This window comes from Chlorocebus sabaeus, chromosome 18 (genome assembly GCF_047675955.1).
Source record: "Chlorocebus sabaeus isolate Y175 chromosome 18, mChlSab1.0.hap1, whole genome shotgun sequence".
NCBI lineage: Eukaryota > Metazoa > Chordata > Mammalia > Primates > Cercopithecidae > Chlorocebus > Chlorocebus sabaeus.
The window spans coordinates 35,890,817-35,909,201 of record NC_132921.1 but is presented as its reverse complement, the minus strand read 5'-3'; the positions used below and the strand labels follow the sequence as shown (position 1 = coordinate 35,909,201).

Genomic DNA, 18,385 nt, shown 5'->3' with positions numbered 1-18,385 from the left:
GTAGTTGAGTATTAAGGGGCATAGATATTAAAAAACTTACACCTAGCCAGGCAGGGGTCTTGCGCCTGAGGTCCCAGCTACTCAGGAGGCTGAGGGTGTGAAAGTACTTTCCTGTGCGCTATGTAAGTGAAAGGGATTAGCCTCAATTATGTCATTTTTAAAGAGGTAAATAATGCTGCAGGTAGACACAGTTGGGCTGCATTTACTCTACCAAAGGGACTGTGGACCCTTCAGTTATTTTCTCCAGCTCACTGCCTGCCTTTAGTTTTCTTTCAAATACCATCATTATATTCATTTACTTGCTTTCTATCATGCTCTATGTGAAAATAATAGCAAATTGCTCATTTTCTCTAATTTTAGTATGAATGGCTCCACTGGCCATCAGAACAGACACTGTTCTACAGTCACAGGGACATTGCTGTGAATGCTGCTCTTGTCATGAGGGCGAAGGCTCTGACATGGGAGAATCATGTCTTCTCTCTCTGTAGGGGAGAACATGAAGGAAGCCTGCGGATGAAGACAGAGTTACTGGTGCAGATGGATGGGCTGGCACACTCAGAAGATCTTGTGTTTGTCTTAGCAGCTTCTAACCTGCCGTGGTAAGAGACCAAGAGAGTACATTCTGAATACATTTTCAGGAGTCACTAAGTACAAATAAAAATTTTATATTGACCACTCCAGGCAAAGCTGTGTTGTTTGGCTGCAGCCCTGGAAGATTAATGTGAAGGCTTTAGTGTTCAGGTCCCCAATCCTTGCTGTCTGTACCATGAAAGATCTGCCTTAACAGAGGGAGCACCGGCCAGGGCAACCACTAACAATATTTAAAATGGACATTTCGAGATTAAAGTCAAATTACATAGTATGTTTAAATTAAGTAGGACTTTGGCATAGAACTACAAAATGCTTAAAATCTCCAGGACTCAAATAATATGTTTGAATTTTATAGTATTAAAATTAAGCTTTTTTAAGTTAGGAGGAAAATCTTCTCTTTAATGCTGCACAGTAAATAGAAAGGTAAATAATCTCTAGTGGAAAATATAATCTATTTTCAGAGTCTTATTTAAACCATGTCCCAGAGTGGTTTAAGAACAATTCTAGATGTGGAATTGGGAAATAAGAGATGTTGATTAGGGAAAAACAATATCTACTTTGAGAATATATTTTAAAAATAAGTATAAGCCCTTTATAGTTCTGAGACTGTTTTCACATACATTATTTCTTTCAAACTTCAAGCGAAGCAGGAGATAGATAAAGGGAATGCTGTTCTTCCCATTCTCAGAGGGGCACCAAGGTCAAGAGAGGGCAATCCACCAACACCAACAACTCTTGTAGCCCAGCTGGGACTTGTGACTTCATGCCCCTCACACCCATCTCTTGCTCTACATTCAAAGATGAAAAGAGAAACTCTTCTGTAGTGCATGCTAATAATCTGGGACTCCCAAACCAGAAGTCATTGAAAAAAAAAATCATAACGTTCATTTGTAATCTGTTATTTTAAATATACTCATAATTTAAACCTAGCTCCACCTCCCCTTGAATCTAGAATACTTTCTCCACTTGCTCAGGTGATCAGCATTTTACAATTTAAAGATATAGGAGCTATATACAATAATGTCAAAGTGGAATCCAAAGAGAAAACCGTCATTGAAATGTGATCATGGAAACTTTTAGGGAAGGAATCTTCTTTTCTTCATCAGTTTAAAACAAGATTGATCATAACCACTGGGGGTGAATATTAGAATCAGCTGGGGAGGGAGAAAAACTGTAAGTCTTTAGGCATGAATGTGAAAAGGTCTGTGCCCTGGGGAGACCTACATATTTTCTGGAAGAATAGAGGACCTTCTACCCCCAGTGAATACCTAGGAATTTGTTGAGAAAGTTATTGTGCTGCTTCAATTTTCCTAAGCCCAAATAAAATGCTTCACAGAGGTCAAAAAACCAGAAACAAAGCAATAAACAAATAAAAACTGAATAAGCTTAGAAGGGCTTTTCCAAAAATTTGCTTCTCAATGTGTCAGTTGGCAAATACACATGTGCTTTTGAGCTTATGTTCCTCATATCATCGATTGCATCATTACAATGTGCCTTAAAACCAGTATGTTCTAACTCATATATCCTGAGCATTGTTAGGATTTTAAAAAATGTTTTATTATAAAAAATTCCAAAAAACACTAAGGAAAGGAAAAAAGCAGAATGAACCCACCATCTCCCCGTTTTAATAACACCATCTTGCTCAATTTATTTCATCTATTCCAGCACCACCCCCTGCCACTTCTTTGCTGCAGTATCTTAAATCATATTCAACTATAATGTTATTTCTCAAATGTACATGTCGAAGAAGAATAAGGACTTTTTTTTTTTTTACATTACTACAAAGTCATTATCACCCTAACATAATTAACAGTGATTCTTTACTCTTTATATTCAGATTTCCCAATTTGTTTCAAAACTCTCTTTACCATTGACTTACTGAACTGGTATCCAAACAAGGTTTGCACTGTGTAACTGGTCATTCCCTTAAGTTGTTTTTAATCTAGAACAGACTGCCTCTTTTTTTTCTTTTTCTTTTTCTTTTTGAGATGGTGTCTTGCTCTGTCATCCAGGCTGGAGTGCAGCAGCGCGATCTCGGCTCACTGCAACCTCTGCCTCCCGGGTTCAAGCCCTTCTCCTGCCTCAGCCTCCCAGGTAGCTGGGACCACAGGCACCCACCACCACGCCCGGCTAATTTTTTTGTATTTTTAGTACAGACGGGGTTTCACCATGCTGGCCAGGCTAGTCTCGAACTTCTGACCTCAAATCAGAACATCCTCCCACCTCAGTCTCTTCTTTTTTTTCTTTTCCTCCACTTGCCATTGACTTATTGCCTGCCAGAGGGATTGTCTTGCAGGATGTCCACACTTTCTGGATTAGGCTCATTGTATCCTCATGGTAGTAGGGTTGTTCTTACTCCTGTAATTAGACTAAAGGTTAGATTATTTATATTCAGGGTCAATAGAATTTTTTGGCAAACACACTTCATAGGCGATGCTGTGCACATCACGTTGCATTATACCTAGACGTATGCGATGTCTTGTTGCTCCACTTTTAGTGATGCTAAGATTGATCGCTGGGTTCAGGTGTGTCAGCCTGGTTCCTTGCCTGTACAGCTCCCATCAATGGTGTTAGCATCCACTGATGACCTCTGCCTGAATCAGTTATTTCACCAGGGGTACAAGTCTATCATTTCTTCTGATCAACAGCTGGAAGTATTCTTGATAACAGAACTTTCTCTCTTCCAGTAAGGTTATTTGGTAACCCTGAAATGTAGTTCATACTAGAAAAGCAGGATTTTTTCTCTTTTTTAGTCATGGGTTGATGCCACAGCGACCTTCAGTGGCGACCAATGAGTCAGCCATCAGCTTTTTTCTCTCTTTCACTACAAGCTCATGACTTGTTTGGTACAACCCCATTAGTTTTGTTTTTTCCCCCTAAAATTTTATTGAGATATAACTCACATACCACCCAATTCACCCATTTAGAGTATACGATTCAATGGTTTTGAGTATATTTAGGGTTGTGCAACTACCACCACAATCCATTTTAGAACATTTTTCTTTACCCCAAAAAGAAACCCTGTACTTGTTAGCAACCATCCCATTTCCCCTATGCCCACCTCAGCATTAGGCAATCACTGATCTGTTTTATGTTCTTGTAGATTTGCCTGTTCTTATACCTATGAGTAGAATTATTGGGTCATATGGCCACTCTACGTTTGATTATTTGAGGAACAGCCCAACTGTTTTCCAAAGATGTTGCACCATTTCACATGAAGCAAATTCACATTTCACAAGCAAAGGATGAGAGTTCCGATTTCTCCACAACCTTGTCAACACTTGTTATTATATGTCTCTTTTATTGTAGCCATCTGAGTGGATGAGAAATGGTTTTGATTTGCATTTCTCTGACAGATGATACTGTGCATCTTTTCATGTCCTTACTGGCCAGTTGCATATCTTCTTGGGAGAACTGTCTTTTCAAATCCTTTGTTCACTTAAAAATTTTTCTTTTTATTATTGAGTTATAAGACTTTTAAAATATATTCCAGATACATGCCCTCTATTGGATATATGATTTGTAAATAATTTCTCCCATTCTGTAGCCCGCCCTTCCTCCTTCCCTCCTTCCTTCCTTCCTTCTTCTTTCTTTTCCTCCTTCCCTCCATCACTTTATCCCTCCCTCTTCCTCTCTATCCGTCACTTTCTTTCTCTCTTCCTTCCTTTCTGAACTTTTTTATTCCTTTTTTTTCTCTCTGCCTTGTAAAAAGAAATAGGTGAAATTAATGTTAATAACATGTTTTACTTAACACAGTATTTTCAAAACATTATTTTAATATCAGTATAAAAATTATCGTGATATTGTAGTTTCTTTTTTCATACTAAATTGGAGAAATCCAGCATATATTTTACACTTACATCACACCTCAATTTGGAATAACTGAGTTTCAATACCCAAAAGCCACATGTGGCTGGTGCTACCATATGAGAGAGTACAGATCCAGAGACTCATTTGTCTCCCTCATGCTGCTATGGCAGAAATGGACAATTGCCTCCCAACATTTATTTCACCCTTGGAATTTAAGAATAGAACTTCAACTTGGGGGTTCTGTTCCTTAGTCTTCCCCTACTGTTAGGCGTGGTCAAGGCCAAGTTTCCTTCTTATTTGTGCAGGATGACTCAGGTCCATTTTGTACATTTTGCTTCTGGAATCAGCCATTTATTCGTGAAGCCCTGGTGCCTTTAGTGGGAAATGATGTTAATATTCAGAGATCACAGTCTCACAACTAGGCCTTTTGATACAGAGCTAGGAAATACATATCCTTAACAAGAGGCAAATAATGAGTCCATGTTAGTATTTCCCATTCAAATTTAGGATTAATATATTTGATTTTATATTTGTATCTTTTCTCTAATTGTGAAAATCTCAGTTCTTAGCATTAATATAATTAATATTCACTTTATCCCAATATGTACAAATACTGCATATGTGTATATATCAGAGTTTCTCAGTAATAGCACAAATACTATCTTGACAGTGACATTCTGACACAGAAAACGGTACTGACCTGGCCTAACTAAGATGAAAGAGCTAATGTGGGATTTCTCAACCTCAGAGCTACTGATGTTTTCAGGCCAGATAATTCTTTGTGGTGGGACTGTCCTGCGCATTGATGATGTTTAGCAGCATCTCTGGCCCACTATCCACTAGATGCCAGTAGCACCTCCTCCCCAGCAGTTGTGACAACCAAAATATGTCTTTAGACATTGCCATATGTTTCCTTGTAGACAAAATCACCCCCAATTGAGGACCACTGGACTCATCTAAGGATTTGATAAACATCACATCGAGACAAGCTGACACATATTCCACAGCTAAACTTACAAGGTTTTTTTTAAAACAAAAAACAAAAAACAAAAAACATAAAATAACTGAACTTGGTTTTCTTACACAAAGCATAGCTTATTACATAAATTTTTCTTTGTCTTGATTTTATCTTAACAAAATATCCTGCCAATCTTTCCAAATAAGTACATAAAGTTCTTCCTTGCTCTCTTTATAGCTGTGCAGGGCTCCATTTTGTGTATATAATAATTTATCCCACTAGCCACCTAATGATAGGCATTTGGGTTAATCCTACTCTATAGCTATTAAAAAGAATGCTGCAGTGAGCAGCAGTGTGGAGACCACATTTTGTGTATTTGCTAGTGTATCTTTGGGGCAGGTTCCTTGAAGTAGATTTTGCTGGGTCAAAGGGCTAATGTGCATGAAAGTATGGTAGAGCCTGCCAAGTATCCCCCCCGCAGAGGTTGTACCACTTTGTATTCCCACTAGTGTCCTGTTTTCATTACTTAACATGAGAGTAAGAACATTTCCAATGTCATTAAATCATCCTTGAAAGTTAGATTTTGTAAGGGCTGACCAAAATTCTCACACACGAATATACCATCATTTCATTAATAATTCCTTCCCTGTTGAACATACATGATGATCTCAAACTTTCTCTGTTAGAAATAACAATGAAATGAATTTCCTCGCCAAAAAATCTTTGACTAAAGTTCTGGTTGTTTCCTTAGAACAGATTTCTGGAAATCAGGTTACTGTAGCAGAGGGTTTAGACATTTCTTAAGTCCCTTGTGACGTACTGCTGAAGTCCTTCTATGAGAAAATAGTGTATTTTTTAGCAAGAATGTTGGGACAGATCTTTTTCTTGGCTTCAGGGTTGTAGATGAGGGAATAGACTTATCTGATTCAAGCAGTCTGTCCTTCTAGGGGAAATAACTAAATCATACCAAGTGATGTAAAGACCCAGTCTTAAAATCCCCAAAGAAATTCCTTACAGTTAGTGGCAGTTCTCATCTATTGCATCTTCTGGGGCACTAGGCTATTCTTTACTGCTGGTTAATTTACCACCATTTTCTCTAGACACATCGATTCTGTCTCAAAGGGGCAATCATTTTCTCCCTTCCCAGCAGTGACAGGTGTGCAGCCTTTGTTTATTCAGCACTTCTCCTCCAAACAGCACCTTCCCTAGTCTAGTCACAGAGAGGACCAGAAGAACGAACAGCTCATGTGTGTCAATTGATGTATAAACAAGCAAGAAGAAGAATAACAAATGCTGCAGCTTTAATATTACCGCTTAAAATAATAGCCATGTAAGAAATGTAGTAAACACAGTTAGGACTAATTTGACGTGCCTTGATTGTTGAGTATTCACAAACTCAAGCCTAAGAATCAGGAAACAAAATACTAAACAGGCACATTAAGGCAAATGTCATCTTCAAATGCCTATATAACTCTCTGGGAGTTTGTACAAATAAGGTGTGAAGACTGAATGTATGAAGCATGCTGAAACTCATGTTTTCCTTGTTGTTTGTAAAAGGGCTATAAATCCCAGCAACTCTCTTAAAAATCAAATACCTGGTATACCAAGCTCTGGATTAAAAAATCCCTAATATTTATAAGAAAACTTAAGATCTAAGAGATGATTGCATTTGGAATAAAATGGTCCTGATTCACTTGCAGGGAAAATCAGCAAGGAAAAGAGCTGTCAGTCAGCAGTGGCTCACCTGTGCCATCGCCTGGTGACTTCAACTTATTTTTTCAGCCAAATTTGAAACCCGCCGGGGCAATTGCTAACAGGGATGTCTTTCTGTTATCTATGTTAACCTACTTCTTCCCATATGAAGCCTCTCCTGCTGCTGTAACATTGCTATAGCAATGCATGCATGTGATTGGAGGGATCAGGAGATGTAACCTTTGTTCTTTCCATAGTAACCACATTCATTTCTGGGCTTCAGGGAGAAGCTGTCCTCCCTGCCTTCTAGCCTTGATTGTGCCTTGACTAGATCAACATTTTCCCAAAAGCAATCTGCCACAGGTCAGCAAGCATTGTGCAAAAAATGAGATCTAGTGGCCTGGTATGTTCAGGAGATGCCAAGTTAAAGATAGTTCAACTGGTTTTCCCCAGCAGCATTGCTCAATGTCTTTAAAATACGATTGTGGGCCAGGTGCAGTGGCTCATGCCTGTAATCCCAGCACTTTGGGAGGCTGAGGTAGGCAGATCACTTGAGGTCAGGTGTTCAAGACCTGCCTGGCCAACATGGTGAAACCCCACCTCTACTAAAAATACAAAAATTACCCAGGCGTAGTGGTGCGTGCCTGTAATCCCAGCTACTCAGGAGCCTGAGGCAGGAGAATGGCTTGAACCCGGGAGGTGGAGGTTGCAGTGAGTTTAGATTGCACCACTGCACTCCAGCCTGGGCAACAAAGCAAGACTCTGTCTCAAAAAAACAAAAACAAAAACAAATAAACTAACAAATACTATTGTGGCTCTGCCTCTGGGCTTTTGCACTCACTCTTAGACCTGAGTCCACAATCTGGAATGCAGTGGCACTCCCACCACCATCCCGCTCCCCTTCAGATATCTGCAGGGCTCTGTCGGTCACCTTCAGGTGTCTGCTCTGATGCCATCCACTCAGCATCCTACCAACATGGCACAAGTATACATATGTAACAAACTTGCACGTTATGCACATGTACCCTAGAACTTAAAGTATAATAAAAAAAAAAAAAAAAAAAAGAATTGCAGCCCCAGCCCCAGCTCCCTATGCTGTGTTCTTGCTTTGTTTCCTCCTGTGCTATCACCAGAAGTGATACTAATTTGGCATTAATGGCGCTTAAGCTTTACAGCCCCTTGATTTCCTGGGACTCTTCCTTGGCTCATGGAGAGTCCCCAGCAATGTCCTCGTAGTCCTTTGTTTTTGTAAAATTTGTGAAATTTTATTGCTGGAACCGCTTTTGCAAAAATTATGTAACAGTGAGAAGATTATGGCAGTGAAAGAGATCTTCTGATCTAACCTCCATCTTGCCTTTAATCATTCCTGGGCTCAAGCCAAGTTAACTTTGGGAGACATTTCATTTATAGTTTCAATGATCATAACCCTTTTTGAAAACTATATGGCCTTCCTAAAGCCTGGAAGACCACCAGGTTAGGAGGATGAGAGAAGTCTGAAGTCGGTTAAGTTGTTACCAGCCATTATTCTGGAGGTCACAAAATCTGCAACTTCCCCAGTTACTCCTGCAGATAACATCACTATTGTAGAACCTAACTAAGGTCGGCCTTTAGAGATGTCTTTTAAAGTTTTTGTATTTCTGATGACGCATGGCTCCACCTGAACCCACCAACCAGTCCTGTGGCCATCCCCAGAAGAGGACCACTTTCCATAGTCCTATTCACTTGCCCACCAAACTATCCTTGGAAAAGCCTAGCCTCCAAAATTTGGGGGAGATTGATTTGAGTAATGACTCCATTTCCCATGTGGCGTGTGTTTATTCAACTCTTTTTGTATTGCAAAACATAAATAAATAAATAAATAAATAAATAAAAGATACTATTTGCAGGCTTGGCATGGTGGCTCATGCTTGTAATCCCAGTGTTTTGTGAGACTGAGGCAGGAGGATTGCTTGAGGCCAGCATGGACAACATAGCAAGACCTTGTTTCTACAACAAAAATTGTTAAAAAATCAGCCAAGCGTGGTTGTGTATGCCTGTAGTCCCAGCCACTCAAGAGGCTGAGGCAGGAGAATTGCTTGAGCCCAGAAGTTTGAGGCTGAAGTGATCTATGATCACACCACTGCACTCCAGCCTGGGCAACAGAGCTGCAACACCCTGTCTCTTAAAAAAACAAACAAACAAAAAAACCATGCTATTGTGCTTTGTGACACCTATGAAAGATAAGATAAAGCAGTACTTTCCACACTTATCTGATCCCACTCCTTTCCTCAAGGAGCATCTCATAAGACCAGTGGTTCCATCTGAAAACCTTTTGGAAGACATTAGTTTATATTACTTCACCTTGATCTGATGAATGCATTTTTCATTGCAATTGCATTCAGTCGTGCCTGTAGGTTTTTTTTGTTTTTTGTTTTTTGTTTTTTTTTGGAGACGGAGTTTTGCTCTGTCCCCCAGGTTGGAGTGCCATGATCTCAGCTCACTGTAATCTCTGCTTCCTGGATTCAAGCAATTCTCTTCCTCAGCCTCCCAAGTAGCTGGGATTACAGGTGCCCACCACCATGCCCAGCTAATTTTTTGTATTTTTAGTAAAGGCAGGTTTTCACCATCGTGGCCAGGCTGGTCTTGAACTCCTGACCGTGTGATCCACCTGCCTCGGCCTCCCAAAGTGCTGGGTTTACAGGCGTGAGCCACTGCACTCGGCCTGCTTTTCATCTTTAATAGTATTTTTGTGCCTACTAGAGGTCAAATCATTTTGCTTGGAATTACTTATGTACAAAACTTCACTATCCCATGCAATAATATCAAGCCCATGATCTTCCATGTGTGTTTTATGGGTGAAACCCATATGACCAGGAAAGAAGTACACTGTGCGGTATTTGGTAAGTCTAGTGGGGCAGGCACATGATGACTAGCAGGAGGTTACTAAGCAGTAACCTTGCTCTTGCTTCGTTCACACCTTACTGTTTGTTTCATCTCATCAGACAAAAACAACTTTCTACCTGGTTATTCTGGCATTACCTTTTCTTCTTAACAGGGTGTAGGTTGACATGCGAATCATACATTTCAAACCAAATTTAAAGCATTATAAAATTATTATAACCAATTTATAGAAAATCTGAGAACTAGAAAAAAATACTTCTGATTTCACCACTGTGACTCAAGTATTACCATCTTTGTATCTACCCTTCTGGGGAAAATGGTTTAGTTATTTATCATCTTTTGCTTCCATATCCTTCTCTAGTAATTTTTTTTTGTTCCCAAGAGAAAAACAGTTTTTACTCTTTTGGTTGTTTAGAAAAGTAATACTTGTTTATTATAAAAATCATAATTTATATGCTTTATTATTGTTTGAAAGCGAATAGTCTTCACAATAGCAAAGACATGGAATCAACCTAAATGCCCATCAATGATAACTGGATAAAGAAAATGTGGTACATATACACCATGGAATACTATGCAGCCATAAAAAGAACGAGATCATGTCTTTTGCGGGAACATGGATGAAGCCGAAGGCCATCATCCATAGCAAACTAACACAGGAACAGAAAACTAAATACCTCATGTTCTCACTTGTAAGTGAGAGCTAAATGATGAGAACTCATGGACATAAGGAGGGGAAAAACAGACACTGAGGCCTGCCTGAGGGTGGAGGGTGGGAGGTGGGAGAGGAGCAGAAAATAATAGCTATTGGGTACTGGGCTTTGTACCTGAGTGATGAAATAATCTGTACAACAAACCTCCATGACATAAGTTTACCTATATAACAAACCTGTACATGTACCCCTGAACCTAAAATAAAAGTTTAAAAAAGTGAATAGTCCCCTGTAACTATACCCTGGAAAATGATGTAAGCCTCTCCAGACTCTTTTACGTATGTGTGTGTCGAGCACATACACGGAGCAACAAAAATGTGTTGTCCTGTAGATACAAGTCTTATTTGTTCTATGGCCTGTTTTCTTTCCTTCATTTAATCTATTGTGGACAACTTTGAAAACCTGCCTAATCCCACATAAAACTCCATTGTATGTGTGTACCATAATTTATTTGACTTTTCTTTTTCTTGAGCATTTTTAATCTGGTACCAGCCTGTTGAACCACACCTTTTCCCACTACCATGACTCAGTGCCCTGCTGGGTCCCATGGACACTCTAAGGTTGAGGGGGCAGTTATTCCTCCGGTGTTTAGCTGGAGTAGGGCAGGTATTATCAAAAAGGTTTTCTGTTCCGGTAGACCACCTCTCCTCAGTCCTTTGGCTAGTGAGAACAGGCTTCTCGTAGGGTGTTTGTATCTGTGTATTTTAGCAGTTCTGAATTGCAGGCTTCTCCTGCATTATATTGGGATATATGGGAAGTAAAGAGAAAACTCAGAGAACTCACTGCCACGCCATTCCTCAAGTCCCAGGGTCCCTAGCTAGCCAGTCCTCATCTTTCCACCATTCAAGGTCTCTCCATGTTTATTTCTTGTATTATATCCGGGGATTTTTAGTTGTAAGAGTGTGAATGAGAGAAGAATGGGCTACTTCGTCTTGGCCAAAGGGAAAGTCTTGTTCATATTTTTGTTCATAAACATAATTTATTTTACACTCTGTCAGTGGAGTCTATTTCTGTTGTTAGTTTTTTTTCTGCCAGCTCTCATTTATGATGGTTTATTATGTGTTTTATAATTTTATATTAATTAATTTGTTCATTCATTTTTGAGAGGCGGTCTCATTCATTGTTGAGAGGGGGTCTAACTCCAGGCTAGAGTGCAGTGACACAGTCTCAGCTCACTGCAACCTCTGCCTCCCAGGCTCAAGCGATCCTCCCACCTCAGGGACCACCGACGTGCACCACCATGCCCGGCTAGTGTTTTGTAACTGTAGATTGTGAGCTTATATTAATGAAGTGCTCTCTGTGGGATTCTTGCATGGGTTCCTCCAGAGAATGTTTGTTTTACTGTGTCAGTCTTTATGTCACTTTTAGCTAATTTCTCTGTTCAGAATTTTTTGGACCATGCCAGTAAGAGGAGATCTGTAGTCCTAACTTATCAGTGAACACTTTCTCCCACCCCAAAGTGCAAGGCAGACAAATTTCCCTGGTGTCTTTCATTGCTAGTGGGGAGATTTCCTAATCAACCCTTTCACAGTAGGCATGCACCCTTCAGCAATACTGAGTCTTTATGCGGTGGGCCTTGACACCACCTCCCATCTTGAATGGGTCCAGGACCTTCTATGCCATTCCACGTGTAGCCTTTAAAACTCAAACCTTTTCGTAACCAAGAGACAAACACCCCTAATCGGCCATAGCTTCAACTGTCCAGCTTTCATTTTCAGCTTCCTCTTTATTTTTGGCCCTTGAGAATTTTGGCCCTGTCTCCTTGAGGGCTCAATCGTGCATTCAAAAGGTATTTCCTATAATTAATTGAGCTTTTTAAGGGACTGTATAACAAGAGAAGCTAGTTTATGTTTTTGCTGGAAACAGAGCCAGCCTTCCCATTTTTTTTCTCTCAATTTTGGTAATATATTTTCTGGCAAGAGTAATTGAGGAATATATCTTCTTTGTTGATACTGTAGCAATTAGAAGTAATTTTCATTCTTCATTATAAAGAAATGATGCTCTCAACCCAAACATCAGTAGGGCATAAACTGAACTGATAGCTGCAGAGTCTCCTGCAGGATCCTCTGGCCTCATGCTTCTGAACTCACTGCTCAGAATGAGAAGTGGGGTCTCTGGAGTCCACATCTGTCAGCTGATTTTCAAAAGTACTGCCTAGCCATGTGGGTTCAATGAATCTCTAAACTCACTGTTTCCATTATTTTCACTAAATATTAAAATATAACATCTTATTTCCATTGCCCAAGTTGATGCAGCTTTTCTCTATTGATTAGAACTGATGATGATTATAAAATGCTAAAATTTTCAACAAAGCAGATTCACCTTCATAAATAATTCCTGGATGTTAAGGAAGCAGGCGATTTAACATGAAGTCAGTAGCCCTGCACCTAAAGGTTACTCATGTGTCCAAGTAGTATTTCTTTTTAAAAAATATCTATTTATTCTGAGACTAGGTTATAAGACTGGCTAATTTTTGTATTTTTGGTAGAGCTGGGTTTTCACCATGTTGCCAAGGCTAGTCTCAAACTCCTGGACTCAAGTGATTCACCTGCCTCAGCCTCCCAAAGTGCTGGGATTACAGGCGTGAGCCACCATGCCCAGATGAAGTAGTATTTCTTTTCTTTTCTTTTTTTTTTTTGAGACAGAGTATCATTCTGTTCCCCAGGTTGGAGTACAGTAGCACGATCTTGGCTCACTGCAAACTTCGCCTTCCAGGTTCAAGCAATTTTCCTGCCTCAGCCTCCTGAGTAGCTGGGATTACAGTTGCCCACTACCATGCCTGGCTCATTTTTGTATTATTAGTAGAGACAGGGTTTCACCATGTTAGCTAGGCTGGTGTCAAACTCCTGACCTCAGGTGATCTACCCACCTCAGCCTCCCTAAGTGCTGGGATTACAGGCATGGGTCACCGTGCCCAGCCAGAAATATTATTTCTTGAGCACCTGTTGGGTATTTATTCTGCATGATGGAGGGAGGGGGAATCCACATCCTATGGCCCATAATCTTTGGCCTCTGGAAACTGGCAGTCTGATTGAATAATCAATGGGATAAAAAATAAATAACTATGAGATGGAGATACAGCCAGCACTGTGGTACAGACAATAATAAGTAGAATAAAAATATACAAGGCAAAGAGGCAATTTCTGATGACATATAGTTTTAAAAGCGTTTATGAGGTAGAGAGCACTTGATCTGGGTCTATAAACATGACTCAACTTTTGATAGACAAAGTGAAAGTTCCACATAAGGAAAATGGCCTGAGTAGAAACTCAGAACCAGCATGGCAAAAAGTAGATTCTGAGAATGGTAAGCAGACCAGTTTGGCCCAAGTGGGAATTGTAGGTTGGGGACAGCTGGTGCTGGGCTCACTGTGGAAGACAAAGTATCCAATGCTTAGTCATTGGTTCCCTATTATCAACCACAGAATGTTAATAAACATTAATTTCCAGAGTTGTCCTGACCACTCACTTCATGGTGTTACATAGACATACTGCAAATACTTCACTTTTAAAACTGAAGGTTGGTTTTTCTTATTATGCCGATAATTTAAACTTAATACTTTTTAACTAGTGAAGGAATAAACTAGAATTACGGTGCTTCCACATTCTGTAAAATTTGGAATCATCTCTGTCCCCGGAACCCTGGTTTAACAGAGGAGACAGGACAAGGGACTTAGGTAGGTACCTGAGGGTTGGCACAGGTGCTCAGGTGATCGGGCGCAAGGCCTTGGAGCCTGATGTAAACCATGGAAGTGGCCAGTGGGTGCTGCACCTTTTATCCAGCAGTGGGCCTGGGTCCAGTGGACCAGACTCTGAGGTCTGTGAGTCTTCGCTGCACTTCACACTTGCTGTACACCAGCAGCTCACACTTGCTGGTGGTTTTGACCTTCGACGTGATAGAAGTACCAGAAAAACAAAAGAAAGGAGACATTAAAACAGAGTAACACGGTTCAAAATTCAAAGTGCAGGAACTAAGGGGAGTGCTTTCTGGTTGCCACAGGTTAAATTTTTTTATATAAATATATTGGCATAAAGAATGATTCCTGGGTACATTCCATTTGTCCTTCATTTCCTCCCTTGTATGATTATATGATTATTGATGTCATGAAAAGTACATTCATCAGGCCTGGCTGTCACAGAGTTGCACTTATTTTGCGCCCACAAGCAGTTTTGAGGTAAATCTCTTGCTTTAAGGCATTAGCTGATCAATACAGACATTTGTAGTGAGGGATTGTTTTCCACACCATCTACATGACTCCATTTTCCTAGGGCATTCTGGAGGGTTCTGGACTTCCTTTATACAGGAAGTCACTCTGGATGGGATGGGGACAGCAGGAAGGAGTCCCTATGAAAGAATCTTTCTTCTTTAGCAGCTTGTCTTTTTGAAGCGAGCAGATCCAAAGTAAAAGCCTTGAAAGAAAATATAGCAACTACTCATCACCCCGTGCTCTGCCATTTGTAGGGGCTTATTTTCTCTTCCCTTGGGGTTTTCGGTCTGATATCACCCCTTATTTTGTCTTTGAAATTTACAGGATCAATGATCCCACAGACCATGGCCCAATCCTCCATATTACTGCCTTTAGTTACATATAAGGAAGAAAGCGTCTTGTTTGTTTCTGTATATTGGAGGCATAGCAGTGACAATACACATGGCAGGTGGTAAATACTGCTGAACGGCACTGAATTCCTAAGGTATAAATGTAATGATTTAGCTTCCCTATTAAAAGATCTCCTGGCCGAGTGCAGTGGATCACGCCTGTAATCCCAGCACATTGGGAGGCTGAGGTGGGCAGATCATCTGAGGTCTGGAGTTTGAGACCAGCCTGGCCAACATGGCGAAATCCCGTTTCCACTAAAAATACAAAAAATTAGCCCAGCATGGTGGCACATGCCTGTAATCTCAGCTACTCAGGAGGCCGAGGTGGGAGAATTGCTTGAACCTGGGAGGTAGAGGTTGCAGTGAGCCGAGATCATGCCATTGCACTCCAGGCTGGGTGACAGAGTGAGACTCCGTCTCAAAAAAAAAAAAAAAACTCCCTTTTCTCCTTTTTTCTTTTCTCCCCCATCACTTCACCTTTTTCTCCCATAATTCAGTCACAACTCTGTTAACTGTCTAGATGGACTCTTGATACATTGAGACATGCCAGGCATTCTATGAGTTTCATCTCCTTGGAGAGAAGGCTGGTAACAGCCTTCTTATCAGCTCCAGGCTGACCTGCTTGTCCTGCACCCAGTTTATAGAGGAAACCCTGGGATTCCCCATCGTCCTCCTGGGGGGTCCTTCACTCTCTGCATCACAGCCTCTGTTTCTTGAATCCCTTATAGTCCTTTGGTTTGGTTTACTCTCCTCCTTTGGAGAGAATCCTCCAACATTTTCCTGATAAAGGGTACATAGGAGGTAATTATTTTTTAGGCCTTGCATGTTGAAAATATCTTTATTCTATCCCCCAACTTAATTGATGTATTCATCAAGAGATAGGTTTCTATGCTAGAAATTATTTCTCATCTGAATTCTGAAGGCAGTGTTCTATTTTCTTTTAATGTCTCACATTGCTGTTGAGAAGTCTTATTGATCCATTGTACATAATCTGTCTTTTTCTCTCTGGAGGCTTTTATGATCCTTTCTTTGTTCTCCACCTTCTGAAATTTTACCACGATCTGACTTGGGAGTCCACTAGCAGTTAATTGAGGCATAGGTTCAGGGACTCACTGAGTTAAATCTTCATGCCTGCCTCACAGGCTTGTGAGAATTAAATGAATTAATGTCTGTAAAATGCTTGAGACATTGCCTGCCACTTAGTTAAGTACTAGTTAAGCATTTGCTTTTATTAATATTTCACATACAGGAAATTATTTCCTAGAATCTGGAAAGTTTTCTTGAATTATTTCTTTCATATTTTCCCTTCTGTTTTCTCTGCATCCCCCTTTTGTTTTTTTTTTGATCTCCTATTGTCTGTTGGCTCTCCTGTAATAATGTTCTCATTTAAAAAACCATCTTTCTCATTTTGAACTTTTTGTGTGTGTGTATTTATGTGTGTGTTTGTGTGTGTGTGTCTTTTTTTTTTTTTTTTTTTTTTAATTGAGACAGGGCCTGGCTCTGTCACCAAGGTTGGAGTGCAGTGGCGTGACCACAGCTCCCTGCAGCCTCAACTTCTTGGGGTCAAGTGATCCTCCCACCTCGCAAGTAGCTGGGTCTACAGGCATATGCCTGGCTAATTTTTTTGTAGAGATGGGATCTCACTGTGTTGCCCAGGCTGGTTTTGAACTCCTGGGCTCAAGTGATCCTCCCACCTTGGCCTCCCAACATGTTGGAATTACACGCATGGGCCACCATGCCTGGCCTTGTGTGTCTTTCTTGTCCTACTCTGTGAGAGATTTCTCCAGCTTTATCTTCTCAGCTTTCCATTGTGTTTTTAATTTCTTCTATCATATTTTGTATTCTCAAGTTACCGCATTTTGTTGTTTTTCTCTGAATGTTCTTTTTAAATGGCATCCTTTTTGCTGTAGTCTGAATGTGTTCCTCAAAATTCATGTGTAGGAAACTTAATCCCCAGTGCAACAGGGTCAGGTGGTATAGAGTCCTGTAGGAAGTGTTTAGGTCACCAGGGCTTCACCATCATGAGCAGAATAATGCCCTTATAAAAAGGCACAATGGAGGCAGTTTGGTCTCTTTTTTGCCTTCCACTTGCCATCATGTGAAGACACATGTTTCCCCCTCTTGAGGACGTGCCATCTTGGAAGCAGAGACCAGGCTCTCACCAGACACTAAACCTGCTGGTGCCTGGATCTTGGTCTCCCACCCTCCAAAATGACAAATTATGAAACGTCTGTTCTTTATAAATTACCTAGTTTCAGGTATTTTGTTATAGCAGTTCAAAATGGACTAAGACACTCTTCTTGTTTCATGGCAATATTTTCTTACATCTCTCTGAGAATACTAATTTTTGAAGTTTCATTTCCCTGAAGAATTCTGTTTTCTCCAAGATTCTCTTAATTTTTCCCCATTTATTTGTGTTGGGTTGTGTCTTCAAGTTAGAGGGGTTCCACAGATGTAGGTCTTCTTGGCTGCCTAATGTTTATGAGAGGGGCACATTAACAAAACCCACAGGAAGCTCTGTGCACATGGGAAAGGCTTGCCGACTGTGGGCTCCATGTGCTGAGATATGACTGGGTTATTGTGTTGGGGAACTCCCAATATCAGTATCCTTAGGGTCTTTCTCTTTGGCTGGTCAGATTGCCAAGTGACGATTTTTGCAATCTCCTGCCTGGAGGGCAAAAGTTTGGCTGCTAATAGTCTAGGGATAGTCAGTATCTCCTTGTTTCAATACAGTACACTGTTTTCAACTGAGTCTGGTGTTTCCCAGCTTGGAGACCCTCCATTTTACCCTCTGCCAAAGTATGGGAGACGCAGTTCCCCTACTATTGGAGGGGGAGAAAATCTGTGATCTAACTTTTTTTTATATACAAATTGGCAATCAAACCCCCTATTTTCAACCCACCCTCACCCTCACCTCTAAAGGTAGAAGATACTGCCAAATCTCTTGGGGTTTCTGTGACTCAGATTATTTCCTGACATCCTTTACTGCTGATTTAGAAAGCAGCTTCTCAGTTCTACTAAGTTTCTTTTACTCGTCATTATGCTTCCCAGCGTTCATATCTTTGCTTCAATCAGTTCTCCAATTCTGTTTGCTTTTGTGGGTTTATGCCATTCAAAAACTCTTTCAGTGGTGTTTAGTAGGAGG

The 18,385-nt window shown here is 40.5% G+C and overlaps 1 protein-coding gene across 2 annotated transcripts in view; it reads left to right on the top strand.

The window, feature by feature from the left end:
- The window catches only part of KATNAL2 (katanin catalytic subunit A1 like 2), a 126,887-nt gene that overhangs the window by 101,359 nt on the left and 7,143 nt on the right, over positions 1 to 18,385 (top strand). For both annotated transcript variants that reach the window (XM_007974122.3, XM_037982353.2), the window contains exon 14: positions 489 to 599. In XM_007974122.3, coding sequence (XP_007972313.2) covers positions 489 to 599 — 111 coding nt within the window. The remainder of the gene's footprint in view (positions 1 to 488; positions 600 to 18,385) is intronic.